This window comes from Battus philenor, unplaced genomic scaffold (genome assembly GCF_028537555.1).
Source record: "Battus philenor isolate CCGP_79_NKW_IND1 unplaced genomic scaffold, ilBatPhil1.0.hap1 SCAF_29, whole genome shotgun sequence".
In the NCBI taxonomy this organism is placed as follows: Eukaryota; Metazoa; Arthropoda; class Insecta; order Lepidoptera; family Papilionidae; genus Battus; species Battus philenor.
Genome location: NW_027181692.1, coordinates 3517030 through 3544298, shown reverse-complemented (window position 1 = coordinate 3544298; position 27269 = coordinate 3517030). Strand labels below are relative to the sequence as shown.

Genomic DNA, 27269 nt, shown 5'->3' with positions numbered 1-27269 from the left:
AAAGATTTCTTTGAGCTACATCGGTGACTTTGACATAGTTATACTTAAGGTTACGTTACAACCGTCTACTTAAGTAAATTCACATTTTAAAACACTTTTACCTTAGTTTGTCTTACCATGGACCCACGACAAACCAAAACGAAACTTTAAATGTCATTTTATATTCTTTGAAAGGGTTAAAAGAATGTTCGCCACTTCTATCTACCAATTCATAGTAGTCGGATAAACATAAAAAAGGTTTAAACTTTATTACCATAGAATAAATAAAACAAGGAAACGCGGTAAATAAAAAAATATATTCAAATAAATTGACAAATTTTCAATATTTACAGATACCAACCATTTCACAAATATACCAATAAATAAGAGATTAGACAAAAACAACTTATAGAACTAAACCGCGAGCACGCTCTGACCCCCTGATGATCCGCACTGACCCGCTCTGACCCCGCACAGATCCGCGCTGACCCCGCACAGATCCGCGCTGACCTGCTCTGACCCCGCACAGATCCGCTCTGACCCATTTCGATTCCGCGTTAGTCCGCGCTAAACGCACGTCGCCCGCCCAGATACGTCTCAACCGATAGACTTAAGGAAACGGAGTCAGCAGTAATTTCACAAGAATAAAACTATTAATTGAACGACTCAAATGTTATTGTTTTAATAAAATGTTTACATGCGACAGAATTGTGAAGAAAAAATACATTTTAATTAAAAAGATTTTAAATAGAAAACAGCATTAGTAAAATATAATCTTAAAAGTACCACAAGGAGAAATAAATTCATAAATACAAAAATAATTTTTAATTAATTTATTTTTAAAAACAAACGAAATTATTTTATATATTCGATATAATTTAAATACAGTTGGTATCAGAATTTTAATTAAGATTTTTGTATACGGACAGCGCCATCTACGAGTGTTTAAGCTAATGAATATATATAACAAATTTATATTAATTTTTTATCTATATATTGAGTTGCTATGTACGATTGCTTCAGTGTTACTAGGTTAAAACGTGTCGCAAAATATTTTATGCATTTCATGTAACATTATTTTTTCTTCCTATCTAAGTAATTTATAGGCAACTGTAATATGAATATATCTTTGTCAATATATATTTTTTATTTATAGCAACAATAACGTGTTAAATATTTTATTTTTAATGTGCATGTTATTAATGTCTCCGTTAACCCTATTGTATATATTTATGTCATAAATAAAAACCATTTTTTTCGCAGTTGTATCGGTGTTGCTAGCTCACGCTAATGTCATACCAGTGTTGCCATAATTTTCTACTATAACAGTGTTCCCTATCTCTTCTAGTCAAACCGTCGACTACAAACCCTTAAATGCTTAACTATAAATTATACAACATACAGGAATGCCTAAACTATAAGATTGTGACGTCACTATAGCTAACAGATTATCGCGACCGGAAAATACCTTGTCAATTCTGGACATACTAGAATGAGATGGTCATCAAAGAGAGAAAAAAAAAAAAGAAATTGCCAGTCCTTTAGTTCAAACATTTAAACCAATCTTATTACGTATAATATGATATGGAAATATTAAAGTTAACATTTTTATAGTTTCATGTAGTAAAGGTACTGTCCCGAATTGACGTTGGCAGTGAAAAAGGCATCACTTAACATGTATATTGATATTCGGGAAATCCCCTGCTTATCTCTAAAAACTACCACTTTGGTAGTTTCTCTTGGTAAGCTAACCCCCCTTCCTGCCTAGGCGAGTTCCGGCGCAAACAACACTTATTCCCGAAGCGATAGTTATTTTCTACTTAAATTAAATACGCGATCCCGAGAGATGTCGGCTCGCTGGAGGGACATCCCTTACGTTGTGCTGTTTGAGGTTCATACGCTTGCTTAACATGGTCAAAGGAAAACAAGCTTTATTAATAAAGAACTGTCAAAATACACTGCACACTCTGCAGTGACTTTTCACATGACTTTTGTGTTGGTTCACATTTCTGGGTCACAGATTTAAAACGCAATTTTGAAGAAAGTCTTTAAAATAATAAGAATTAAGTTCATAATTCAATAGAAATTATTAGAAAGGTAACAAAGAACGATTTGTTACTGAAATTTTAAAAATATTGCTTTCATATTTGTTCACAGAAATGTTATTATATATAGGGCCTTATGTGACACAAGGTTGTGGTACAAGGTTGAATTTACCAACACAAAAATTTCGAAACGACAGCAGATCTAGTTGAGAGGGGACATATAGGTGATGTCGTCCCAGGGGTGGCGGTACAGCGGCTGCTTCATGCGTTTCTGGTCCAGGTAGTGGCCGACCAGGCCGATGGTACGGCCCAGCACGAACAGCGCGTTTATAGAGCCCATCTGAATATAGTTATTACCCTCCTCCCTGCAAATAAAGTACCCAAATCTTACTAAACAGTTAATATAATAGGTTGACTAGTAGATAATTCCTATAAGGCAATAAAGGCCGCCATTTCACAACGTAACAAAGTAGAAAGAGTGAATATATATATATATATATATATACATACAATGCTTAGGTAATAATGTCACACTTTAACACACACACACTTCCATCAAAAGTAAGTGTGACATTACATGGGAATGTATTATCTGTGTAAGACAAAGTATAGAGGCACAAAGGGTACTGACTGCGTGAAGAGCTGGCAGTGTCGGAACATGTCGACCATGGCTGCGGCGACGATGCCGTCCACGTTGAGGATGAGGTTGGGCTTCTTGCGCGTGGTGATCGCTTCCACGTCCAGAGCGTAGCGAGTCACGGGCCACGCCGGCCAGCGAGATGTCACGTACGCCTTCAGCTCGCGCACGCGAGAGTCCGGATTGTTGATCGACTTCACTCTGATGATCACAAGATAAATTCAAGATCAGAAAATATGCCAACGCTGTTACGTGAGATGGCGATAGATGGCGCTAATAGTATTTTGTCTTGTTCTGTACATAAAAGTCTAAGTCTCTGGTCAATTATGTCGGGACTTATGCGTTCCATTCCACGACTTCAGACATTCAGCTACTGGCATTTGATAAAGAGGTTTATGCTTCCCTCTAACAACCGAGTAGATATCAATTAGTCAATATAATACGCCAGGTATCACATCTAACGTGGTTTTTTTATTTATTACTTTGCTAATTTCGGATTAGCAAAGTCAGAAATTCTAACAACAGCCAACACTAATCGAATATGTCAGTATTGGGGGGGAGAGGGGAATAAAAATATTATGAGATGGTAATTGTTGTAACGACTACGCTAATCAATGAAAATGATTTTCATGTGACTGAAAAAAAGGTTTTAATAAAAGAGAGCAGTACCTATGCCCGATACCCATGATGAGCTCGCCCTTGGCCCTCTTCTCGTTGACGAACTCCTGGGGGTGCTGGCCGCGGTCATAGGCAGCGCAGAAGTCTGCCGCCGCGCGGTCAAGCGCACCTCCGAACCTATCACCCTGGTGATGAAAAACACTTTATATTTATTTCAATTTCAGGACATTGCTAATTTCGGACACAAGATTTGTACAAATATATATACATATATATAAATAAATACAATATACATAATATACATATGTGCGTGTGTAAATTAGGACCAAGCTCTCCACAATATGCTACCAACGAGTCCTGACTGATTCTACCCCTTACAGACCATATTTCCCCAGACTGTCAAATACATGAAGTTCATAGCAAACAGTCAAATGCTTAGTTTCAATAATCATATCATTTTCTGTAATTTTCAAAATTTCTACTCTCTTATCCTCTTTCCGTTAGAACCTTCTTCAAAGTATTAAGAACTTTTAATTTTTACATACATCGTTGTTGGTTTAATAGACGTGAATGTACACTAATTTGCAATCACCCAGTATAAAATACCGTGAAACTCTACAGGAATATGACAGGCATGTAACTTAGCAATAATTAATTTAAATATAAAGTAATCCCAATTTAAAAAAAAATTATCATATATTATCGTTAGATTATTTATTATTTCCGATACGATTGATATTGTATCGCAAAGCTTTTACACCTATAACCAATCACCCTGTATATAGAATTATTAAAAATTTAATCCCTGTAGTGCGTGTGCGCATCCTAGATGTGATACTTACGATAGTGAGTAGACCGCTGACCACGGAGGATATAAGGTCCTTGCCAGCGCGGGCGGTGACCATCGTATTGTGGGCACCAGACACTGCCGGCCCGTGGTCGGCCGTCACTATCAGCACCAGCTCCAGGAACCGACACGCCCACACAGGTAGCTCGCGCTGGAACCTGATACATCACCACAATAAAACATCACCCCACCACTAACACCTTATGATAGCTATTCTGGAGGTCTCAGTTTTGTATGGACACCGAACTCCTTCACTCGGGAGATACGTACCTTAGAAGAGCATACGAAAAAACGGTGTAAGATGGAAAAAGTTCTAATATTTATATATTAGGACATTTTCCATTTATATTTACTTAAAAAAATCTTGCAATAGAAATAATAAAATACACATTATTAAACATATATAAATATAAATTTAAATTAGGAATAAAAATCAATTTAGGAATTATTCGTCTCTACTTAAAAACAAGAGTGACTTAATAAAAAAATAGCATTGAATTTCGTTTCTATGGTTCGCTGCAGAGTGGTACCTTTTAGTTTATTCAATGAACGAGACAGATATAGTACAGTACTGACCAGAGCAAGCTAATGGTGCCACCAACGCCAAGTCCACGCTCCAGGACCTGACTGATGGGCACGCCGCAGTAGGAAAGCTCCTGGCCGCGCTCGTCGCAGATCGTGCTGATGAACGCCGCCGGTTTGCGGATGATGCCCAGCTTCTGCACAATTAAATGTTCATCAGGAAGTCTATTAATCCAGTGAATTAAATAATTCAAAAGTCACAGCAGAGGCTCCTGAAAGAACGTATAGATAGAAAACGTATACACACATATATATATACACACATATTTATATATGTATACATATATATATATATATATATATATGTATATATATATATATATGTGTATAAGCAAAAGGGGTATTTAAAAGTAATTATTGAGGGAGTAGGAATGTTTGTAATTTTTTTTTACTAATTCATTCATTCATCGTTATTATAATTTTTGCGTCGTATCGAAACGCTGGAGTCAAGACGTTACATTGTTAGATGAATATTTAATGTCCGCATACCTTAAAAGCTATTTATAAGGCATAAAAATATCTCACATACCCTTGCCCAATCATAGTCCATAGGAACCTTTGGCGGTTCCACCTCTTCCTTGACGATGATCTTGCCCTGGTCGACCAACTTCTGGTACACCTGATTGACGGCCTTGCCCAGCGTGTCGAAGGAGTCCGGCACGGTAACCCCGAAGGCCTTGAGTGCAGCGTTCTTCGCTGCCGCTTTCTCCAAGGTGGAACCGGCCAGGGAACCCGCATGGCCGAACTGCACCTCCGACGCGAACATGTCTTTGGAAGGAAAACAAAATACAGGTGATGAAAGTCCAGCGGATTCACAAATTGAAGTGACGGTTAGCAGGACATAGCGCGCAGAACAAATAGCCATCCATCCAGAAGTTGGACGACTGGTGACCTTGTTTAGGTCCTCGGAGGACATTAGATGCAGTCCGTTTCCAACTCTCCGTATTAGAAATCTGCGGGGGAGGCCAAGGTCTACTAGTGGGCGGCCAGTTTAGAAAAGTGAAATTTCATGAGAGATATTTCATAAATGGTCCCTTATACATTTATACATTTTCTTCTCTTGTAAAAACTAGAAGGAAGCTATTTTTGGGCACATTTGAGCTGAGAGCTAAGGGAGAAGGGGGAATGCATAGTAAGATAGCAAAACATATTTCACGATTGCTTATTAACTTGAATAATATTTTAATTTTAACCTTTTATGTCATGACCCACCTTAGTCTGTCTAAATTTTAACGCCAACACCAACCATGTCACCACATACACATTTTTTATATAAAAAAGAAAAGCTTAAAATCGCGTCGAGTCCGCTTTCAAATTGCCCCCTGTGGCGTGGGTATCCCACATTGGGAAACACATTGTAGACAGTGATCTGCTTTGGTGATTACTATTTCTGCTATAATAGCACTAGATACTTGTATATATCCCGGTAACCAAATACAGGATATTATAAAATCTTTCTATTGATAACTTTGTCAATTAAATTCAAAATAGTAACATTCGTATTCTTACCAGAGCATGTGCCGATACACCAGGCGACCATGGGCTTGGTGATGAGCTTGTCGCGTATGGCGCGGCAGATGTGGTACTCTTCCACGCCACCCACCTCACCCAGCACCACCAGCATCTTCACGTTGGGGTCCGCTTCGAATCTGATATATAGTTACACCATATTAACCAGCATTTATTTTTAAGTCAAATCTACTTTGTTACTTACAAAGACAGGTGTGTAACAAGGAACGGCACTAGGGCCTGTACTGTATACATTTTTATTTATTCTTGTAGAAGCTATTGTTCGAAATTCAAATTAATCTTTTTTTAATGTATATAAACAGCTAGTAACATCATTTATGGGATAGATTCCGTGTGGTATATATATATATTTACATACTTTTTTCGTTCTTACACTGCAAACCTTTATTTACTTAAATAAAAAATTAAATTTAAGTTAATTTGTAAAGCACCATCTACTTAGAACAACTAACAATAAACTCAGCGGGGTTTGTATTTTTTTCCTTAAAATTAGAACAATTCATTGGCCGTTACATGAAACATTATCCTCTAATGCAATCTTTCAGGATGTAGGTTGGTGTTCTCACCTGAGGAGATGGTCCAGGAAAGTGGTGCCCGGGTAGCGATCGCCACCAATAGCAACACCCTCGCACACGCCGTCCGCCTGCTTGGACAGGATGTTGTTCAACTCGTTGCTCATGCCGCCAGACCGCGACACATACGCCACGCTGTAACACGTTCATCGTTCCATTCATTACCTTACACTTTTGTATCAAAATAAAATTTTTCAATACCCCACAATTGACGTGTAAAGAAGCCCTTTGGAACCACTGAATATCCCCCACTGCTGGGGAAATGAATCCCATTTTCCTTCAGTCACGTTATGAATTGACAACGACTTTACTGATTTCATTCATCATCGTTTCATAAGTCTCATCACGTTGAACTTGGCGCCCTTGACAGTTCGCTGTGAAGTTCGCTCGTTTGATAGTTCGCATGTAAATAAAACAGGCTTTTGTAGGTTTTACAACTTTTGAAATCTAAAAGTTATGTAATTTTACGAGTTCTGAACATAAATAGTTTTAGATATTATCTACATTTTTGCCATTTTTTAGTTACATATTATCTTGTGAGTTTTATAGTTTTACGAACAGAGAAATATATGATTTTTGTATAAAAGCTTTAGAAAGTTATAGTTTCGTGAGTTTTATGAATATTTTGTTTGGTTTTTCTTATTTAAAATCGTTTTTTGGGTCGAGATAGGCGGCCCACCTTCCAGGTCGGTAGAGTTTGCTGTCGATGATGTTATCGATCATGCCGGCCGTGTTCCCGATCTTGAAGCAGCCGGGCTTGATGCCACCGACTGTAGCCGGTCCGATGATGTTCACCTGCATAAAGCAATCACGTGTAAACACCTTTCAGACAATATTTCAAATATAAAAATAAAAGAGAAACTCTTTAGAAATATAACGGTACTGCACTAGATATGTAAGTATGAGCATACAATAGCTATCCTAATGGGTTTTTAGATCACTACTCACCCCCCTCGTGTCCGCCACCTTGATGATCTTGCGCGTCATGTTTTCAGGTATTCCTTCAGCGATGATCACTATTGTGTTGATTTGCGGATGTTGCATCGCCTGTTGAACATAAATATAGCATTGATGTCCAGGTAAACATCCCACAATTGGGCACATTTTCTTAACTTCTCCACAGTAGAACTTTGTAGCTGATATCTACTCGTCAAAAGGAATGTACCTATTAAATTTCAAATGTCCAAGACTAATGGTTCTATAGATATCGTGATGAGTTAGTATATAGGTCACATAGAATCACATGTAACTACGCAAGGTACTATTCACTATATTTATTTAAAGCAGGCCTATGTTTTAAGCTTTAATGAAACATCGATTATATATATGTATATATATATAAATTTATATATATATATATATATATATATATATATATATATATATATATATATATATATATATATATATATATATATATATATATATATATATATATATATAGAAGAAGAAGAAGAGATCGAATTCCGATTAAATAGAAGTGTTTTGCTAGAACACCGCCAAGCTTGCAACGACTATTCGAAGTGTGACAAGAGTTGTCTCTTCAGGTGACAGGACTCAACAGGTGATCATGGTCTGGAGTGCGTGGAACGCTGGTCACCAAAAAACTGATCTGGTTACCTGCATAGTGCTGTCGTAGGCGGAGCGAAGAGACGCGAAGTTAACCAGCACCGTCGCCTCCTGATGTTTCCTCATCGCCACGTCCATATCGGAGAAGACTGTTGGAAAACATATTAACGTAACCACATGACCACTGTTGTATGTAGCCCACTCCCCAATAGATGTTCAATATACGCTTACAAAAAGAAAACATTTATGTTATTAAAATTATATCCCACCGTTGAGACCCTTTGGGCACAAACTCTTACTAGACGATGGATTGAAATTCTCAAGTCTCTGTGTGGGTTTGTGAATGCGTGTATTTTCAGAACAGTCGAAAGATATTTTTCATGTCCCTTATCATATTTTATAATTTTTTGACTTTCTCACCAGGTATAAAGACTTCTTTGTTGCCGAAGTAATACTTCTGCTTATGGTCAGCTGTGAAAGGGTATACGATGGCGACGACTGAAGGTTCCGCCCTTCTGCAGATATAGTCGAAGTCCAGCATGCCCTGGAATATAAACAGTTGTTTATATGCAAACGTTCTAAATTCAAATTAAAAAAAATCTTTATTCAAAATCGGATGGATTACACTTCTTGACGTCAAGTTGAGTCTACCATCTGTTCAGTGAAATGCCTCAGACCTGAGAAAAACAGGCGAAAGTAATTCAATGAGACTGAATATTATTTTGTATAGCCTGGAAACGAACATATCTTTCTCAAGGTTCTTTGACAATTTTTTTTTAAATCTACCAATTGAAGCTTTCTGAACATTTTCTATGATTCTATTGCAAAACCTGCTAATTCGATAAAATTCAGTTTCAAAGGCTCGCATGCGTGGTACGGGAGATTTATCCTTACACATGCTTTAGGAATCGCGAGATAATTGTTTTCATTAATTGTTTTTTTTTTTATTTACGTCAATTAACACTCGCAAACACTCGCAAGTTCCATTCGTGTTCTTTTATCAGCTGATAGATGCTCATTGCAAGGCATAGGCGTTGCCTGTATATAGAGACTTCTCGCGACCATAATTATGTCATGGGTCCGCTGGGTGGGGGGCCTGCCTGTTCACACCTTGTCTGCTTGCTTGTGGACGTCACTCGAGAATCTTTCAGCACCGCGTCTTTGGTTCCACTATGGATCTTCATTTCTGATTCAATCTCGCAGCGAAACTTTGAGAACAGTCTTCTGCATTGTTCTCTGGCTGACCTTGAGCATAACTGAGTCATCATCGACTAATGAAAATGAGAAATAATACCTTTAAAACTATTCTTTGAGTTGGTAAAATCCCATCTGAAAATAAGAGTGTGATAATTTACCTGGATGGCTCGGTTCTGCATGCCCCACACGATGGCCTTGGTGCGGTCCGTGAAGAGTGGACGTGCTGTACTCAGTGGCTGGCCGAGATCCATACGCGTAGGTGCTTGGGAGCACACCAGGTCTAGCAGTGCTGATGTCAGCTCTGGCAGGTCCAGTTTCGGTGGAGGCTGGGGGTATTAAAAAACGTTTAATTATCACTTTAGCAACTTTATCACTTTAAAACATTTTTATTGGAATGGAAATATATACATATAATCACTTCAGCTGTAGGGCATCTACTGCTAGATAAAGAAAAGGTTCTCCAGTAGCAACTACAAACCGGTAGATGCTGCGTGTTTAGACCACCCACTAAGTGTTGGAAGGCATAATCAAGGTTCTCAGGAAGTCTGCGAATACGGGCAATGTCATCGATCTTTCTATCGGCTGGCGTCATGATGATGAAGTTACCGCAATACAACCCAGGAGGCTTTTAAACAAAGACTCAATGAACAAATTAAAAGTCGACTATTTCTAATAAATGATATATCCTTTTCTCGTTCCTGTAGGATATTATGACTTTAGTTAAAAAATTATTATATTTTATTAAAAGAACCTAGATATACCTTTCGCTTCCAACCAGTCCTATTGGGAATCTATAAAGGTGGTTTATGCCCAGTAGTGGACATCGTACAAAGCACAAGATTTTAAGAAGGATTTTGAAACTTTGTAGAAATTGTGGGGGATGGAGGAAGGGATCTATTTTCAACTGATCACTGATCACTCACCTGCGGCTTGAGCTTGGGCAGCTGTTTGGGGGCGTAGTCGAGCTGGTGCTCGGGCGGTATGGGGTCGTGTCCCAGCGCCAGGCCCACGATAGCGGTCATGTTGCTCTCCGGACCGAACACGTACAGAGGAATGCGTAGTCTCTGTCCAACCTCACGCATTTGTCTGCGAAGAAATATCATTTGTTTTTAATGACTTCATTTATTCATTTCTTTGCTAAACCAATACTGCTGTTTACTCATAGGTAGTTACACACTTATACAGTTTGTCCTAGGTTTAAGAAAAAAAAAACAACTAGTCATAATAGATAGTCTGTATGTATATAGATATGTATGAACAAAAGTGATATAAATATATATTTATTTATATGTATGTGTGTGTGGAAAGTTAACAATAGTCGCTCCCTGAACCATGAAGAGAACTTGGAATATCTCCAAGTAAACATATAAATAATGAGGAGATCCTTACGTCATTACTGCGTCTTCGTTTTCTGACTGCACTAAAACATTAATACGAAATATTGCAACAATATTAAATACAAATATAATGCAAATAAATAAATGATTGCAATTTGAATGATAGGCAGCCATAACATGCACTGAGTTAACAAAAAAAAGTAATTTTTGCATATAAAAATCACATCAACAACGAATCTATTTACCTGTATAATTTATTTTAATTTACAAACTCAGAAAGTATGTATTAATGTTTAATTAACTATTTATTATATTGTCATAAAGTTATGTAACATTATTATTTTCTAAAATATTTTTTTTTCATTGAAAATAAGGGATGATGGTAAGTCTACAAAATTTATTGGTAATGGTAATCATTTAAAAAAGTCTAGTGTATTTATAATATTTTAAAGGTTTAGTATTTACAGTAATGGTATTTATAGAATAAGTATTCGTAGTATAAATATTTATAGTATTGGTGTTTATAGCATAATTACTTAAGTGAAGTCTATGCAATTGTCTCCAAAAGTGCCATACCTAAGTCCCTCCTGGTAATTAGGCCCACCACGCCGCACGAAGATGGTGACGTTGTACTGCAGTAGAGCATCCTTGTAGGTCTCGATAGCTGTAATGATGCCACGGAAGGTGTCCGCCACGTTCGTGAAATTGGCAATACCTCCACCAATGATCAGCACCTAAACAAACACCCGTATTATTGACAACTACGATCACGTTACTTTAAAAAAAAAGTTCCGAATTTTAATGTCTACCACCTGGTACTTGCTATTTCCGCAGGTGGCAAATAGCGCCTAGCCTAAGACCGCTTTTAAGATAGCGAGGCCTCGACTCCTGAGGGAGCCTTTGCCCGGGCCGCTATATAATGTTATTTCATGAGATTGGAAGGTCTGTTGAGTTCCTAGATTACTGATTTTTGGTCTTAAACTATTTTTGTGCGTTCGAACTCGAATTTCGGTCGATTAGTACGATTTTTTACGGGTATTGTTATATTTAGAAATTAATTTGAAAATTAAATTAAAATCAATAGGTTTGTGTAAATTTTAAAAACTAAAATATTTACAATCATTGATAGTTAGGCGGAACTAAGTTCGCAAAGTAAGCTTACATAGATACTTTTCAAAAAGATCGACCATATTTCTTACGAAAAGGAAAATTAAGCTGGTAATTATTACTTGGTCGTTTAAAGTTGATTCATCCTTTATAGGACAAGGTATACACGCCCATAATAAAATGTAAAACGTAAGAAACAATATATAGGAGATAAAATTGCCTAGGATTACTATGTTGATTTTTACAAGAAAAAACTTTTATTGACGTGAACAAATTGTATAATTAGCGTTAAAAGAATAACTATCAAGTATATTACAAAGTTCTCTATAGAATTTTAAACCTGGCGATAGTCTATACATACATTAATATTTAATTATACATTATATTATAAGCGATTAGCAAAACTTATTTGAACGAATAAATATTTGACATATCTATGGACAAAATTCTTTAATTAATAAACAAAAAATAGATTAAAAAAATATAATCAAATGTTATAGCTGGTTTAGGGTCTGACCTTTCCATCAGGATGCTTCTCCCGGCACATAAGACTGAAGATAGTCCGGGCATAATCCGCGGTCTGTCCCTCGGTGGGCGCGCCAGAGTACTCTCCATAGTTGGCCAGCTCGGCGGCACCGCCCAGCGCGCACACCGTGTCGCTGTAGGCCACAGATGCACCGCCTCCCGCGACCATCGTCCACACACGCCCGGATTTGTTCAGAACCGTCAGCTGCATAGACACACAGACAAGTGTTAGTTCGAGTTACTAGTCTAGTATTAGTATAAGTCTAGTAATTAAACAATAAAAATAAAATGTCAAAAGTCTCAAGAAGGCTTTCAATAAAAAAAAACCTGTGCAACCTGTTGATTAGGAATTTGGAATAAATGGGCGAAATAATTGCGTTCATAGGAGGCTAGGAAATGCTAAACGTGTTGGATAATATTCATGTAAGGTAAAACAAGTAACATACTTACTGTTACAGGGTGATAAAGTTTTAAAAAATTTACCGTTTTGTTCCAAAATGTACAAGTGAAATATTATCACGGTGGCCGATATCATTTCCAGATAGAGATTGAATCGAGACTATAATGAGAATTAATAAGACTAAACAGAAGTCAGTGAACGTTGACTGATAACCACTTCAAGAGGCCCAAGAACTCTATCACCGATGAGGTGAGTTGATGATGATGGAATGTGATGGTGAACAAATGACAACCAGTAATATACTTTGTCCTCCCCTAGTCCTATAGACCTTAGAAATTAAAGAATGTTCGAAAAAAATGTACAGATGTAAACACATCCGTTATATATGGCAGCCATATTTACTTATACTCCCTGTCATTTCTGGTCAGAGATGTCACTATGTATAAGATTGAAACTATACCTTCAAACTGCAGGAGTATTCAGTTGTAAGCACATTTTTATAATAAATTAAGATGAACATTATATTTTGGCATACCACTTGTCATTTCTGATCAAAAATGGTACTAATAAGACCAATACTATACCTACAAAATCACAATCTTTCAAATGTGAACACATCCTTTGTGTAGATGACCACCATATTTTCCCTGTATACAAGCAAGTAAGACAAGCTATTCCTTCAAACATAATAAGCAATCAAATGTAAACACATCCTTATAGTGTAGATGACCGTAATATTTTTACATTGTTCTGAAATTTCATATCAAAAATGTAGAGGGTATACCTTCAGACTGGCTCCACTCTTGGCGTCCAGGTCTGCAATGTGTGCCTCTTCGGGATAAGCGTCTCTGCCGAACGGCGGAGGGAAGGTGACTTCGCCCCAGTGCTTCGCGCATATGAAGTCCGCAGTCTGATCCAACTTCGCTGCCAGATCCAGGAGATAGATCCTGTCGCCCGTCACCACTATCGGGTTGATCTCCATGTACGTGAAGTGGAGGTCCACATACACTTGGTACAAGGAGAGTATGAACGTCGTTATTATCCTGAAATGATAAAGAACGTTGATTAATGTATGGTACACACTATCCAAAAATTATTGGTTACAACGAGAAATATTACATATTGAAATTAATTATTGTTTATTATCTGTTACTGTAGACTTTGTAATGCCAGATGTTGTTGGCCTGTCGCATTTCTATAGAAAACATAAATAGATTTAATATTTTTCAGAGTGATCATTGTGACAATCTGAATTTTTTTATAACAAATGAGCTAAATATCCCTTTTATAAAAAAAATATAAAAAATTGTATCTTGTAAACTTTGTATTTCCAAGTAAGAAAAGGACCAATATTTAGCCACTTCCGCATACGCGTTTGCGGCAAACAATGCGAATCACACAACCGCCACCGCCAAATCACTCAACACGTGTTTCACCCCTCCACGGGGCATCTTCAGGAGTTATGTTACACCGATTAGTGCCAAACACAGAGTGAGAGACTCTGTGTGCATTTCATTGCACGACTACCACCGCATGTGCGGAAGTGGCTAAATATTGGTCCTTTTCTTACTTAGAATGAACTGCCGCGAGGTAACGCCTGATTCCATTAAATACTTTGTATTTCCGACTGAACCTTTGCGCAAAATAACTTCAATCTGATTAGATATTTTGCACAAGGCTATAAAAAACTCGTATTGCGTGCGGCGATCCTTGAAGTAGGCTTATGCCTTGTAGTGACATGAATGAATGAATGAATACGGACCTTTTAACTGAAGTAGACTTGATATTCTTCAGTAGATGGCGCTCGATCTCCTCGCCGGAGGAGAACGTATCCACCGGCACCTGTAACGGATGCGATGGATTTCATCTAATGCACTGATTTTTAAATACAAAATATCATTTTATACCAGAAATATTTCGTTCTATTAGTTCATACATTGGTTCAACTCCAAATAGAAATTCGATAATAAATGCCTTAGACCTGTGAAGAACAGGCGAGAACATTTTTAACTTTAAAAATCTTTTTTAATATTTAAATCAGAATAATATTTTTTTTGTTTTAGTCAACCTAGCACATTTTGTAGTTGCCAGTATTGAAAAGTGGGCATGTGTTTTTTTAATTACTTTGGATCTATATGTAATATTGTTGTGAATTCCTTAGTAAATAAATAAGAAATTGAATATATAATGTCTGCTCAACACTTAATAAGAGATTTAAAAAATATGGATTTAAAAGATGTCAGTCATCCCAGGCGTTGGTGAAGAGTTTATGTTAGAATCTATTGCTCTGGCCTCGATGGCTATAGGAATGGTGGAACTGTTCAAATGGAACCGAGTACCGGAGCCCTACGGCGCTTACGTCTAAACGGGGCGCAGGTGTAAACGCAGCTCCAGTGACATCTTTGAGACCATTTTAAAACACAGAAATTAGATTAGTTTTCATTACTTTCTTTAATCTTTTGGCCTCTATGGGCGTGTATGCGTATATAGAATAAGGGCGTATACATACGTCTATCCTGTCTCTCTCTCTCTCTCTCTATATATATACATATATATACATATATATACATATATATATATATATATATATATATATATATATAGTGGGACATTGTACTATGTGCTGAGGCGTATGCCTTGCAGTGGGCGTGTATCGGCTGAAATAATGATGATCTTACTTCGAGCCTGAGAGCCAGAGCATCAACGTCGCCCACATCCACTCCTCCCTGATGATGGAACAAGATGGTGTCTGTACGGCGGCCGGACTGGATGCATAGATACATCTCCTCGTTCTGAAAACCAACGGAACCGTTATAAATTTTCCTTTAAAAATACTAACAATTATACTACTTTCCGTGAAATTTATTGAGCTCAGAGCGTATTATTTTTTTGTAGACTGATTACTTCTGTTATACAGGATGATTGGTTATAGAAACATATAGCTAATTAGTTGTTGATTAATTTATGGTACATCTTACTAAAATAATGAGTAATGATGATATAGTGAGAAAAGGTGTTCTTAAAATTCGTATTACTAAATTAAAATTAATTATTGTTTAATAACTATCCTTCACCCTCCCAGACTTGACACATGTAACCTAACACTCTGATTAAATACATGCATATACTGTGTATAAAGGATTTAAAATATTTCTCAATGAAAAATCAGAAGCATCAAATAGATATTATTAATTCAAGGAATTTATTAAACATGGGCTCTATCAAAAGCCATATTATTATATTTCAGAGTGTGTTATACGATAATTGTTTGTAAATTAATTTTAATTTTAAGAAAAACATATTTAATACAATTATTAATAAAAAAAATTGAAACCTAATGAGTTTGTTATTAGTTGTTCTCAATAGATGGCGCTTTAAGAACTGATGTAAAACTACATTATAACTTTGATTTTTTTTGTATAAAGTCTGAGTAAAGGTTTCTTTATGTCGATCCTCCATCCAGCTATCTCGTATTGCAATAATCTTCCATCAAGGTCCTCACAAAAAAGTGGAACTGGGGAGAGGACGGTTAAAAATAATATTTCTGGTCGCGTATTTTAAGAACGACACTTTAAGTCGCCTCCATGTTCTCGTAGCGTATATATTAGTGGTACCGGAAAATAATCTCTTTCTTAAGTTAAATTCACATGACTACATTTTTAACAATTTATTTCTAATCAACATTATATTCACCTTCGTTGTCTACAACTTTTTTTCATCTAGTATACAAATATTTAATGGTGGAACGGTAAAAATCAATCGGTTTTTCTGTAAAATATGTCGACATAAACCGAAATTACTTTCCGGTCCCCCTAATACATCTCAACATGCGATTTCTTATCGTAACACATTTATGGGAACTCGAAATTTTCTCAAATTTCAACGTTTTTCTAACTAGAAAACTGTTTTCTACCCGCAAAAGATCATCCCCCAGTGAAGAGTGAATACTAGCCTGTATGCCCACACGAGTATACTCACAGCGTCATGCTTCACAAATGGCTCCACGACGAACCGCCGCAGCTTGCCCACAGCTGCGCCCACTTGCTGCTCCTTCCCACTGTGCTCACTGAGCCAACGGCGTACTTCCGCCGCGGACTTATTCACCCCCACCAGGCCGAGTTTACCACGCCGCTTGATCAGCTGATCCGGTTTCACCACCAGGGGCTAGAAATAGAAATAACGAACTCATATCTTCATCTCCATTTTTTTTTATCATCATCATTTCAAATAGAGGATATGTACGACTGTTCCCAAAGATTTCTAATACCACTGGTTGAAAGCAGCCTGTTATACGACTTTAAAAATGTCGTCTGTCGGTGTTATTAAAGAACGTCACGGCTCCAGGGCTTATCTGTCGATTTTTTTATAGCTTTATAATTTATTTATTGTGTAGTAATGAATCTGTTTGGTATATACAAATTATTTAATTTATTTTATAGTAGTTACATTTATTTTAGTTTTTAACGTATCAAACATTACAATAAACATTCTTCTCAACGATAAGATACAGCCTGTTCTGCCGGTTTCCGACGGTTTGAAATTTCAACTAATTTAAATTTGGAATCCAGAATTTAAATAATTAACCAAAATTATAGCCTGATAAGGAATAAAATAATAACAACATGTTTTTATTTCTTTTGATACAGCCTCTTACTTAGATCTCCAATTGGAGCGGTTGGTAACAGGATGCATTTAGCACCTACCCAACCTCAACAAAGGCGTCTATTTACTCTGGTCAGTATATTTTGACCTTTTATATGCTATGCCTAATATTAACCAAGCTAAAATTCTTACACCTCCTATGTAACATATATACTTCTTATATTAAAGCGAGAAGATTAAACTCGTGTCGAGTCCACTATCGAATTGCGCCCCTTGTAATCAAATTGTCCGCTGTGCAGCGTGGACCCCACATTGGGAAACACTGCTAAAGTTGGACGCGCTACGCAGGGTTTACCGTTTCGTGATAAGTTTAAATTCACCTATTTTTAATTACTTATGAATTATAATCTATACTTCTTCCTTAAACTACTAAAAATATAAACCTGATGGTATCTTCTATAAAGATAGACGGCACATATATAATTAAAACGATATCGATTTTGAACGCTGAAACAATACACACCTCTTTGGTGAGCCATGGGTTCTTCCCGAGCTCGTCTTCCCAGATGGTGCCCTGTTCGAACACCGCGAATCTACATGGAACCAGTGCCGTACCGGCACCTATGTGCCTGAAAACAATATCATATTTCTTCTGTAAATAAAAAAAATAATTTCTTATACTTATTCGCCGGGCTAGACGGGAGTTCCTAACTTAAAACTTTAGTAGAACTTAATCCCGAGACCAAAAAGTTTCAATACGAGCTTGTTATTGGAAGGTTGCCCTGCTTAATCCGATTAAACGACCGAAGCAGGGACCACCTGCGACACAAGGACCTGGAAAGAGACTACTTGTCCGAGTGGTTGTGATCTTGCCCCGGTCGGTTCTGGTGCCCTCGATGCTCCTGCAAGTGTCGCCATGGGGCTCGATGTTTGGCTAAGTGGCAACATTCATTAACACGTTGAACGCCATGGCGGACACCATATGTCCGATAGCATACTGTCCCCTGGGGCCACACTATTAAAAAACAGTCGAAACACTGTCCGTTGGCTCCCTAGAGGCTTCTGAAGTGATCAAGGGCATGTGGACACATGGTGTCCGACGCGGCCTCTTGGACCCAACACGATGGCAGTCACATGGTGTCCGTCGCGGCCCACTGAACTAAACAAGGTTTTTAGTTTGGCGTTCAACGTGTTAATTTAATCCTTAATGGCAGTTCTAATGAGATCTGTCCATCTTGCTGAGGAGAGTCCACGAGATCGATTGCCTGCAACTTTGCCTTGCACCAGCAAATGTACTCCTGAATCCTCGTTACGAGTAACATGTCCAAAGAACCTAAGCATTCGTACTTTAGGTGCTATAGATAGATAGCTATAAAGAGCTATCATATAATTATACCAACCATGTACAATAAACAACATAGGATATATTTCAGTTCCTTGCCGCACACCTATAAAAACATTTGTGGACACAAACAGAAAAAGAACATTTCCGTACGACAATTGTTAACAGTGCTTCATTTATTTTTTAACTTCACGGACCCTTTCGCTCCGTGAACTCAGCTCAGATGAAGCTGTGAAAGCCTTCGAGCTAGCACCTTCATCAACAGAGAATAAGTACATTTATCTATCAGTTATGTATCTCCCACTGCGAGACATAGGTCTAGCCCAGAAACCGCCACGATGTTCGGTCTTCTTCTATGTCGTCTGGTGAACCTTTTCATTTGTTTTTATTTTACTTTTTAACAATAGTTTTCAATTAATATTTCGCATATAGATTAGAAAGAGAAGCAAATAACATTTAACATTGTCATTTTAACCATAGAAAGTCCACTTAGAATATAATTTTCTCGTAGATTTTAAATACAGATTCGAAGGTGTCACGTATATAACGTATATAAGTAATCATTATAAATTGTACAAAATGAAAAATTAATATGGAGGTATGATCATGTTGCGTCATCTTTGAAGAAACACAGCACGGGAATTCTTAAATAGATCGATTCAGATATGAGATATATAGACGAATGAAAGTAAACCTAGCCCCGTGTATTGACAGATATAAGTGGCAGAGAGCAGGGTACATAGCGCGGAGAGCAGATAGCCTCTGACTTGAAGTCGTAGAGTGGAGACCACGGACCAGAAAGCTTAGCGTAAGATGACCAACCACAACTAAACCCTTAAATGCATAATGATGAAAATCTGCAACATACCACTTAAACGGTATAAGTAGCAGTAAATGCATAGTGTTGTATACCTTAGTATTGAAAAAAAATTAAATAAGTATAAGAATATTATACATATACTAGCTGATCCCGCAAACGTAGTTTTGCAAAAAAAATTAAAGTTTTTAATTAACAAATGTAAGATAAGGGTTGATCGTAGAGGGGTGAAAATTTAGGGTTGTATGTATTTTTGTATGCTGTATCATAATAAAATAAAAACCAAAAAAATTGTAAAAATAAAATAAAAAATTTAGGAGTGGACCATCCTCATCACTTAGGGGTATGGAAAATAGATAGTAGCCGATTCACAGACATACTGAATACGCATATAAAATTTGATAAAAATCGGTCAAGCCGTTTCAGAGGAGTTCAAGTTCGAACACCGTGACACGAGAATTTTATATATTAGAAGATAAAAATATTTTCCTCTGCATTGTAGTGTACGTATCTGCAAGATATTTATTTTTTAAAAGTATAAATAAAAGTCATGCATTTGAGGGATAAAGTCGTCGGATGACTATAGAAGCTGGTCGATTCCAATCGGTACCATTGTAAGACGGTAGCCGATGTCCATCAGAGGAAGTGTTACATTTGAAATCTCACCTGGTTATGAGATCTTTGCCGGTCGCTTCGTAGATAGCTTTCGACGCCATCTTGTTTCCTCACCGTTGGCTGGTCAGAGAAGTGGATTATATGGAGTGTCGTCCGAGCGTCATATGGCTGCGGGTGTTACCTGTAAGAAAAAAACAAAGTTTAACGCAGGTCTTTTATTTAAACCGAGTAGAGATGATACACACGATAATCAAGTTTTATTTGGCCTTGGACAAACGCTGCTATCCATTAATGTGGTGTTAGTATTTGGACGATATATATATTAAAAAGGTGTGTATATAGTGACGCAGTAAGTATGGTGTGTATATAGTGACGCAGTAGACAAACTCGAATAATCTCTGGTGATCCTCGGCTATGATCGCTAATTACTACTATTTCACTAAATTGGAACGACGCCGAATTGTTCCATTGTTTCGGTAGACGCTCCATGGTATGACTAGATTCTAGGGCCCCCAAAGGAGATCTCGGTTTTGGCCACTCGTTGTTAATACCCGATGAACATCACGACATAAGAGCGCCTGAGAGTGGTCGATTTGGTCAATAGCTATTGCCTGGCTTATATAACTACTACCGTTTCTAAAGCGTTAGCACTAGGAGAAGTTGCGGAGGAAACTCCAGAAAAGCTTCTATCTAGTATGAACGGAGGTTGGCTTTCCCTATGAACTTCCTAGTACTCTATGGATTCTATGGGTACCAGATCTTTCGCTTTGTCGAGAGATTTTGAGTACTGATCTCGGAGCTTAGCAAGTTGAGGGAAACCTCATTGCAATGCATTAACATTCACCTTTACTACTTTTTACTTTACTTTACGACCAGACTTCTCTCTCCACCTAAACAAATTTTAAATAATCCGACTCCTATACATGTCTATCATAATTGTCCAGATATCAGTTTGAAAGTTTATCTGCTATATGCAAAAATGTAACTGCTATGTCAAAAAAACATTACCTTGTAATATTAAAAATATTGAAATGTTTAAAGAATATTCAGATTACTTTTTTGTAATGCCTATCGTACGATAGCAATCTTTATACGAACATTTGGTTAATTACGGAGTAACAATAAATTCTTGTTATAGATAAAAAAGCGTACATAGCATATATTAGTTTGACATCGATGATCTGCTATATACAAACTATAAAACGGCTATTTTTAACAAAAACTAATAAATTAGAATGGTTTTAAATTAAATTGCATATTCTTATCAGCTTCTAATAACGCTCAGAGCAACAGAAGTTTTTTTAACGAACATTCATAGACAAACGTTGAATCAAAATATATATAATTTGACAACGACAATCTGTATGCAAAAAATTATAGTAGCTGTATCGGATAAAAACGTTACGTTTCAACATTTAAAAATATGTTAGGCTATTTAACATATTCTGATTAGCTTTCTGTAATACTTAGCTTATAACAGCTATTTTTCAACGTACAATTAATTAATTAACATTACAATCATAAACGTTGATCACAAACGGCGTAAAAAAATTATAACGTTTACATTAAATAAATTGTAATAATATTGAATGTGTAATACCATCATGTTATAACATTTAAAATTATTCAACAGCATCAGGCAAATTCTGAATAGCTTTTTTATATTGCTTAAAGTAACATGGTAGTTTTTATACGAACATATCTAATTAAAAAAAAATAACAAAATGTTTGATATACCCAAAAGCCTAAATAATCTATATTATACTTTACCAATGATATCGGCTAAATTGAACAAAAACGTTATCCAATGATATTAAAAATATCTTAATGCATGTATAGCGTGGCGTTATTATTTATTTAAAATGCTTACAATAGCATAACAATTACAATTATACACACATTTAATTAACACGTACTATTTTGATAACACCAAAAGATTTATATAGTGCATAATCGTTTGACAACGACACTTTAATTTTTTCAATAATTTAACGGTTATGTTAATGCTATGTGCAGAAGCGGAACTGATACAGCGAAAAAAAAGTTATGTAGTTAAATTAAAAAAAATCTAATCTATATTATATTCGTAATAACTTTTTGTAACGCTAAGAGTAAAATTCAAGTTTTTTTATACGAACACTTGATATACATACAACCGAAAGGTATACATAGCATATATTAGGGTCACAGTGGTGATAAGCTATTTGCAAAAATTAAAACTGCTATATCGATTAAAACGCTATTTAGCATATTCAGGACTAACTTTTATTATACATAGAATAGCATACCATTTTTTAAATGAATACTCGGTGACAAGGTAAGTAATTAACAAGTCATAAAAGTCGAATGCTAAAATCGCCAAAAGGCGTACATGGTATATATTAGTTTAACAACCACAAACAAAAATCTGTAATATTTGAGACTTTCTTATACATACACCAAATTTATTTAAATTACCACAGGTTACCTTATAGTGCTTGTAATAATAATCATTTTTAGTGTCTATAACTTATTATCAAAATAAAGGATGCATAGATATGCACGTTCAGAAGAATCCTTTCTAATTCTCTTATCTAAGAGAAAAAAAATCAATTGAAAATGTATGTAAACGGGCGTTTGTTATAAAAAAAAAACAACAATTAAATAAAATACGCAAATTATATTCACATCTAGACAATAGTTGCAACAAAATTTTTTTATAAAAACATCTAAGGTTTCAATTCTGCTATTGCATCCACGGGCAAATACTTGAATTGAGATAATGAACAAACTTATAATGCACAATAAACGGTATTAACCAATTTTTACACATATTTTGTTTAGTTAACTACTTGAAACGTACAGAATAATAGTTAAAATGAAATGTCCATACACATAGCCGAAATGTCTGTGACAATGATGATATATTAAATTTAAAGAGATCGAAAAAAAACTATTCGCTAAAAAACAACCAAGATCTCGCGCGTTCAGCGCAGCAGAGGGCACGGGAAGGGAATGAGGCGCGGGGGAGAGACGACGGCGCAAGAGCTCGCCATTGGTCAGCGCGAATAGCGCGTCATGGCGTGATCTCGCCGCATCGGTCGCGCCATAGACGCGCGATGTTATGGCGCGAAAATTGACAAACAGAACAGACTATATTTAAATAAAATTTGTTATAACCTGTACTCTAACACGTTATTGGAACTTTAAATTATTATAATATATTTGGTATCCTCATGTTACACTGTCGTGTATACACAAAGATATCAAATGAATATATACGATATTTATAATTAATATATTTAATAAAATTTCTAAAACGGTTTTAAATTTATCCGTGATATAATTGAAATATTAGTTTTGTGCAAGATAGATCCATATAACATATTGTACTAAATATTGTATAGAAATATACATGGTGCTGATTTTCACATAATTGAAGATTTTAACAAGAAAAAGTTGAAATATTAGCGTTAAAAGAATAACTATCTTGTCTCTTGTCAGGTACTTCTCGACAAAATTTCAACATTCCGAACTTAGCAGTAGTCTATGTATGAATAAACATTTAAATGTAAGTTATATTAATGTCTTGACTTTTCGAAAGTGTTTAGCAAGGCGTATCGGAAAGAATATTTGTTTTATTAATTTAAATCTTCCTGTAACATTTAAGAGTTTTTAATATATCGAATTGTATATAATCATTAAACATTGTTGAATTTAATTCAACAAGAAAAACTATTGAATTTCTCACCGGCTCTTCTCAGCAGATCAGAACTTCGAGCAGGTGGTAGGTAGATTACTGAGTGACTACACTTACACTTTTTATAATGTTAAAAATAATTAACGATTCAACAGTGCATATAAATTAAGGTTAATTGAATATAGATAATTTCAATTTGAATTAATATCGAACTCTTTTAATGATACATTTTAAATAATAATTAAATTTTATCTTTACAGTACACTAATTTCATTGATGTCCTAAATACATTCAGTATTAAGGTATGATGCCTCTAATTGTTATTTCACTCTTCATGAAGCGTGCATTAAAATTTTAAAGAAATCTCATGTTTTGCGTACCTGTATATCAACAATTATATAAGCGACTAGAGAAACCAAAAAAAAAACAGCCGTTAATAATAGATTTTATAAGTACAAAAAATCGAACAGAGGCCGGAAGTTCTTCAAACCAAAAACTTGTGTTAGACATATCTGACATGTCTACTGACGATATCATTTTTGGGTATATATAATAGCGTTCAATTTGTATTTTTATGTTTTGTACTTAAATGATCTTTTATTTGTAACAAATTTAATTGTTTTAGTTTTCCAAGGACTTGTTTGCGATGTATTTTATTGTTACTACATTTGCATGGTTATTTTGAGAAATATTTAGTGTTTCATCATCTTTGTAGCTTCCTCATGACTGAGGGTCGTAGCTAAACACGTGATTTTCTGCTACCATCTTTATTTATGCTGTTCTGTTTTGTGAAAGTTTTAAAAAGAGTAGGTGACCAGTCTCTGGACCCTTTTCTCCCCAACTGTCGACAACTATTAGCTTCTTCAGATATACGTATCCGTGTAAAATAAGTTCGGTTTATGAACAAATTAAAATATATAAAAGTAAATTGAATTTTTCATTTTAACAATTGTAATTGGTGCATTATCTGTTCACTGAATCTTATTTTCATTTAGTTTTTTTCATCATGTCAATTACAATAGACTCGTCGACGTTGATAAGAATACTTGAAATGCGTAGATTAAACGATTGCATATTTATGACCCCGACACCTTAACTTTTTAATATTGTGTCTATATTAACCTGTTAAATGAATTTTTTCATTAATTACTGCATTATAATTTTATATAACTATCGCGCTTCTTCTAATGTTCTTCTCCGTTTGTGTGTAATTGGGTTGACTGGTAGAGAATGTAAAACAACAAATTTTACAATTTGTTAACAGATAAAAAATAAATAAATAATTGACCCCACTTGTGAATATAAAGCATTTAATTAATATTGGTATCTCTGCGGTAGAAGACAGAGACATACGATCGTAAGTATCCAGTTCGATTAATAGGATACAATCTTTTATATTTTCACTTTGGAGATTAATTGTAAAGGAATGCCACTTTTCGCAAACACGTTTCCGGATGATGGACAACGGCGTCCTCTGTGTACCTTAATACCACACTGCGATCGCCAACCCGCCTGCCAAGCGTGGCGATTATGGGTTATCCCGTCATAGATATTTTTGGATGAGGTCTATGCTTTGAATCAGTATCATCATATCAGCCATAAATCTGGCCTAAACATCACCACGATGAAAGCTCTTGCGCTACCCGCAACTATGACAATATAGTCGATCGACCTAAAAGAAAGTCTACTTATGCCGCGTTTACCGGTGCGTAAAAATATAATTCTTTTTAACTAATTCAGATTTTGAGGTCCAAGTATCTAGATGGAAATCAAGTCCAGCCTAGCTGATCTAAGCAATGCCTTTGACAATAATACAAGAATCTAATCTTCTGTTACTTCTTCACTAGTAAAACACAGGCAATATTGGAAGGCTGGTTGCCTGATCAAGTGTTATTATGGCATATCCCGCCCCCCCCCCCCCCACTAGATATCCGCGGGGGTGGCAGCTGTCTATCAGCTGACGTGATGATCATGATGACGCGACAGTATATTGAGATATCGTACACAGTTGCCCACAGTGTTATAGGTGGAAAGGTATAAGAAGCCGTTAGCCACCTTGAACCAGCTATAACTGTTAATAACAACAAGCGCGTAATATTTAATATCATAATCTTCGATTAACCAAATCACTGATTAACTTTCAATTGTCTGCAAAGTGCGAGCCGATTAGTTTATCTCCAAATATTTACTTTTACAATCACATTTTAATTGATTAATATGTTTATGTAACAGATTAATTATGATTAATCGTTGCGCGATTTCCGAATACATGCGAAATCACGTTCCGAAACGTAAACGAAATTATTGAATTTATACTTAATGTTATTTGCCTATTGCATTCGAATATAAATAATAAATTAGTATAATAAATTGTTCAGTATGTATCAATGTTTAATAAATAAATATGAACAATTTATACAGACCTATAACATTGTTATTGGCAATGATATACAACATTATTTAAGACGCAAATCCCACAGCTGGACATGGACCTCCGCCTTAGATTTGGACCAGTTGGACTTTTAGCATTACGGGGAGATGTCTTACACTGTGTTTGTTGATCCGAGACCTTTGTGACATTCCGTTCTGCGTGCCATGTTATTTGTTCACTGCCACTTCAAGTTTGGCAATTCGCTTGGCTTTTTTGGTTACTTTCGTTTGTGTTCGTTCTCTCCGTAGCTAGTTGGTCGACCGTGAGCTTGCCAGTGTGATCCGAAATGACAGGTCAAGTTTCAATGCCACAAAGACACTTCTTTGCAATAATTAAGTACAATCCATTTTTCCTCTTAAAATCATTTTAAAAATACATTACATTCAGAACCGTTCGACGATTGGCATTTCAATAAAATCAACATGGCGTAAAACCGTTATGTAATTTAACTTATGTTAATTCACAGGCACAAAAGACTTAAAGTCCAAGGCCGCTATGAACAAACAAGTAAATTATGCGAATTGAATAAAAAATATGCATAATATTTCTTCAGCTATCTGTATTCTGCTCGTAAATAACCGAGAACCTTATTTTTTTTACTGTAACCTTAGTACTGACAACACGCTGGGCACAAAAGAGTAATAAATACATTTTTTAGTCCCTCACGATTGAATTCAATAAATAAAACATCCAGAGGATAACGTCAAGGTGATGTATATTACAAATAAAACAAACCCTACTATGATACGTGGCAGATAAAATTACGTAATTTTTGCGGTCCCGCTCCGAGACCGACTGGCCCAATCTGTTGCTGCCCGATTGTTGTTTAAAGTTTCCG

The 27269-nt window shown here is 36.0% G+C and overlaps 1 protein-coding gene across 2 annotated transcripts in view; it reads right to left on the bottom strand.

Annotated features, from left to right (window-relative positions):
• Nucleotides 1-277: 277 nt before the first annotated feature.
• Nucleotides 278-27269, bottom strand: part of ATPCL (ATP-citrate synthase) — a 74652-nt gene continuing 47660 nt past the window's right edge. For both annotated transcript variants that reach the window (XM_068769991.1, XM_068769990.1), the window contains exons 2-23: nt 20373-20502; nt 18071-18176; nt 16924-17109; nt 15624-15737; nt 14708-14787; nt 13730-13988; nt 12538-12750; nt 11490-11647; nt 10500-10662; nt 9735-9902; nt 8800-8923; nt 8431-8528; nt 7759-7857; nt 7490-7605; nt 6805-6945; nt 6218-6357; nt 5238-5476; nt 4703-4845; nt 4122-4284; nt 3331-3464; nt 2656-2862; nt 278-2389 (exon numbers count right to left, since the gene is read on the bottom strand). In XM_068769991.1, coding sequence (XP_068626092.1) covers nt 2227-2389; nt 2656-2862; nt 3331-3464; nt 4122-4284; nt 4703-4845; nt 5238-5476; nt 6218-6357; nt 6805-6945; nt 7490-7605; nt 7759-7857; nt 8431-8528; nt 8800-8923; nt 9735-9902; nt 10500-10662; nt 11490-11647; nt 12538-12750; nt 13730-13988; nt 14708-14787; nt 15624-15737; nt 16924-17109; nt 18071-18176; nt 20373-20422 — 3264 coding nt within the window. In that variant the 5' untranslated portion in view covers nt 20423-20502 and the 3' untranslated portion in view covers nt 278-2226. The remainder of the gene's footprint in view (nt 2390-2655; nt 2863-3330; nt 3465-4121; nt 4285-4702; nt 4846-5237; nt 5477-6217; nt 6358-6804; nt 6946-7489; nt 7606-7758; nt 7858-8430; nt 8529-8799; nt 8924-9734; nt 9903-10499; nt 10663-11489; nt 11648-12537; nt 12751-13729; nt 13989-14707; nt 14788-15623; nt 15738-16923; nt 17110-18070; nt 18177-20372; nt 20503-27269) is intronic.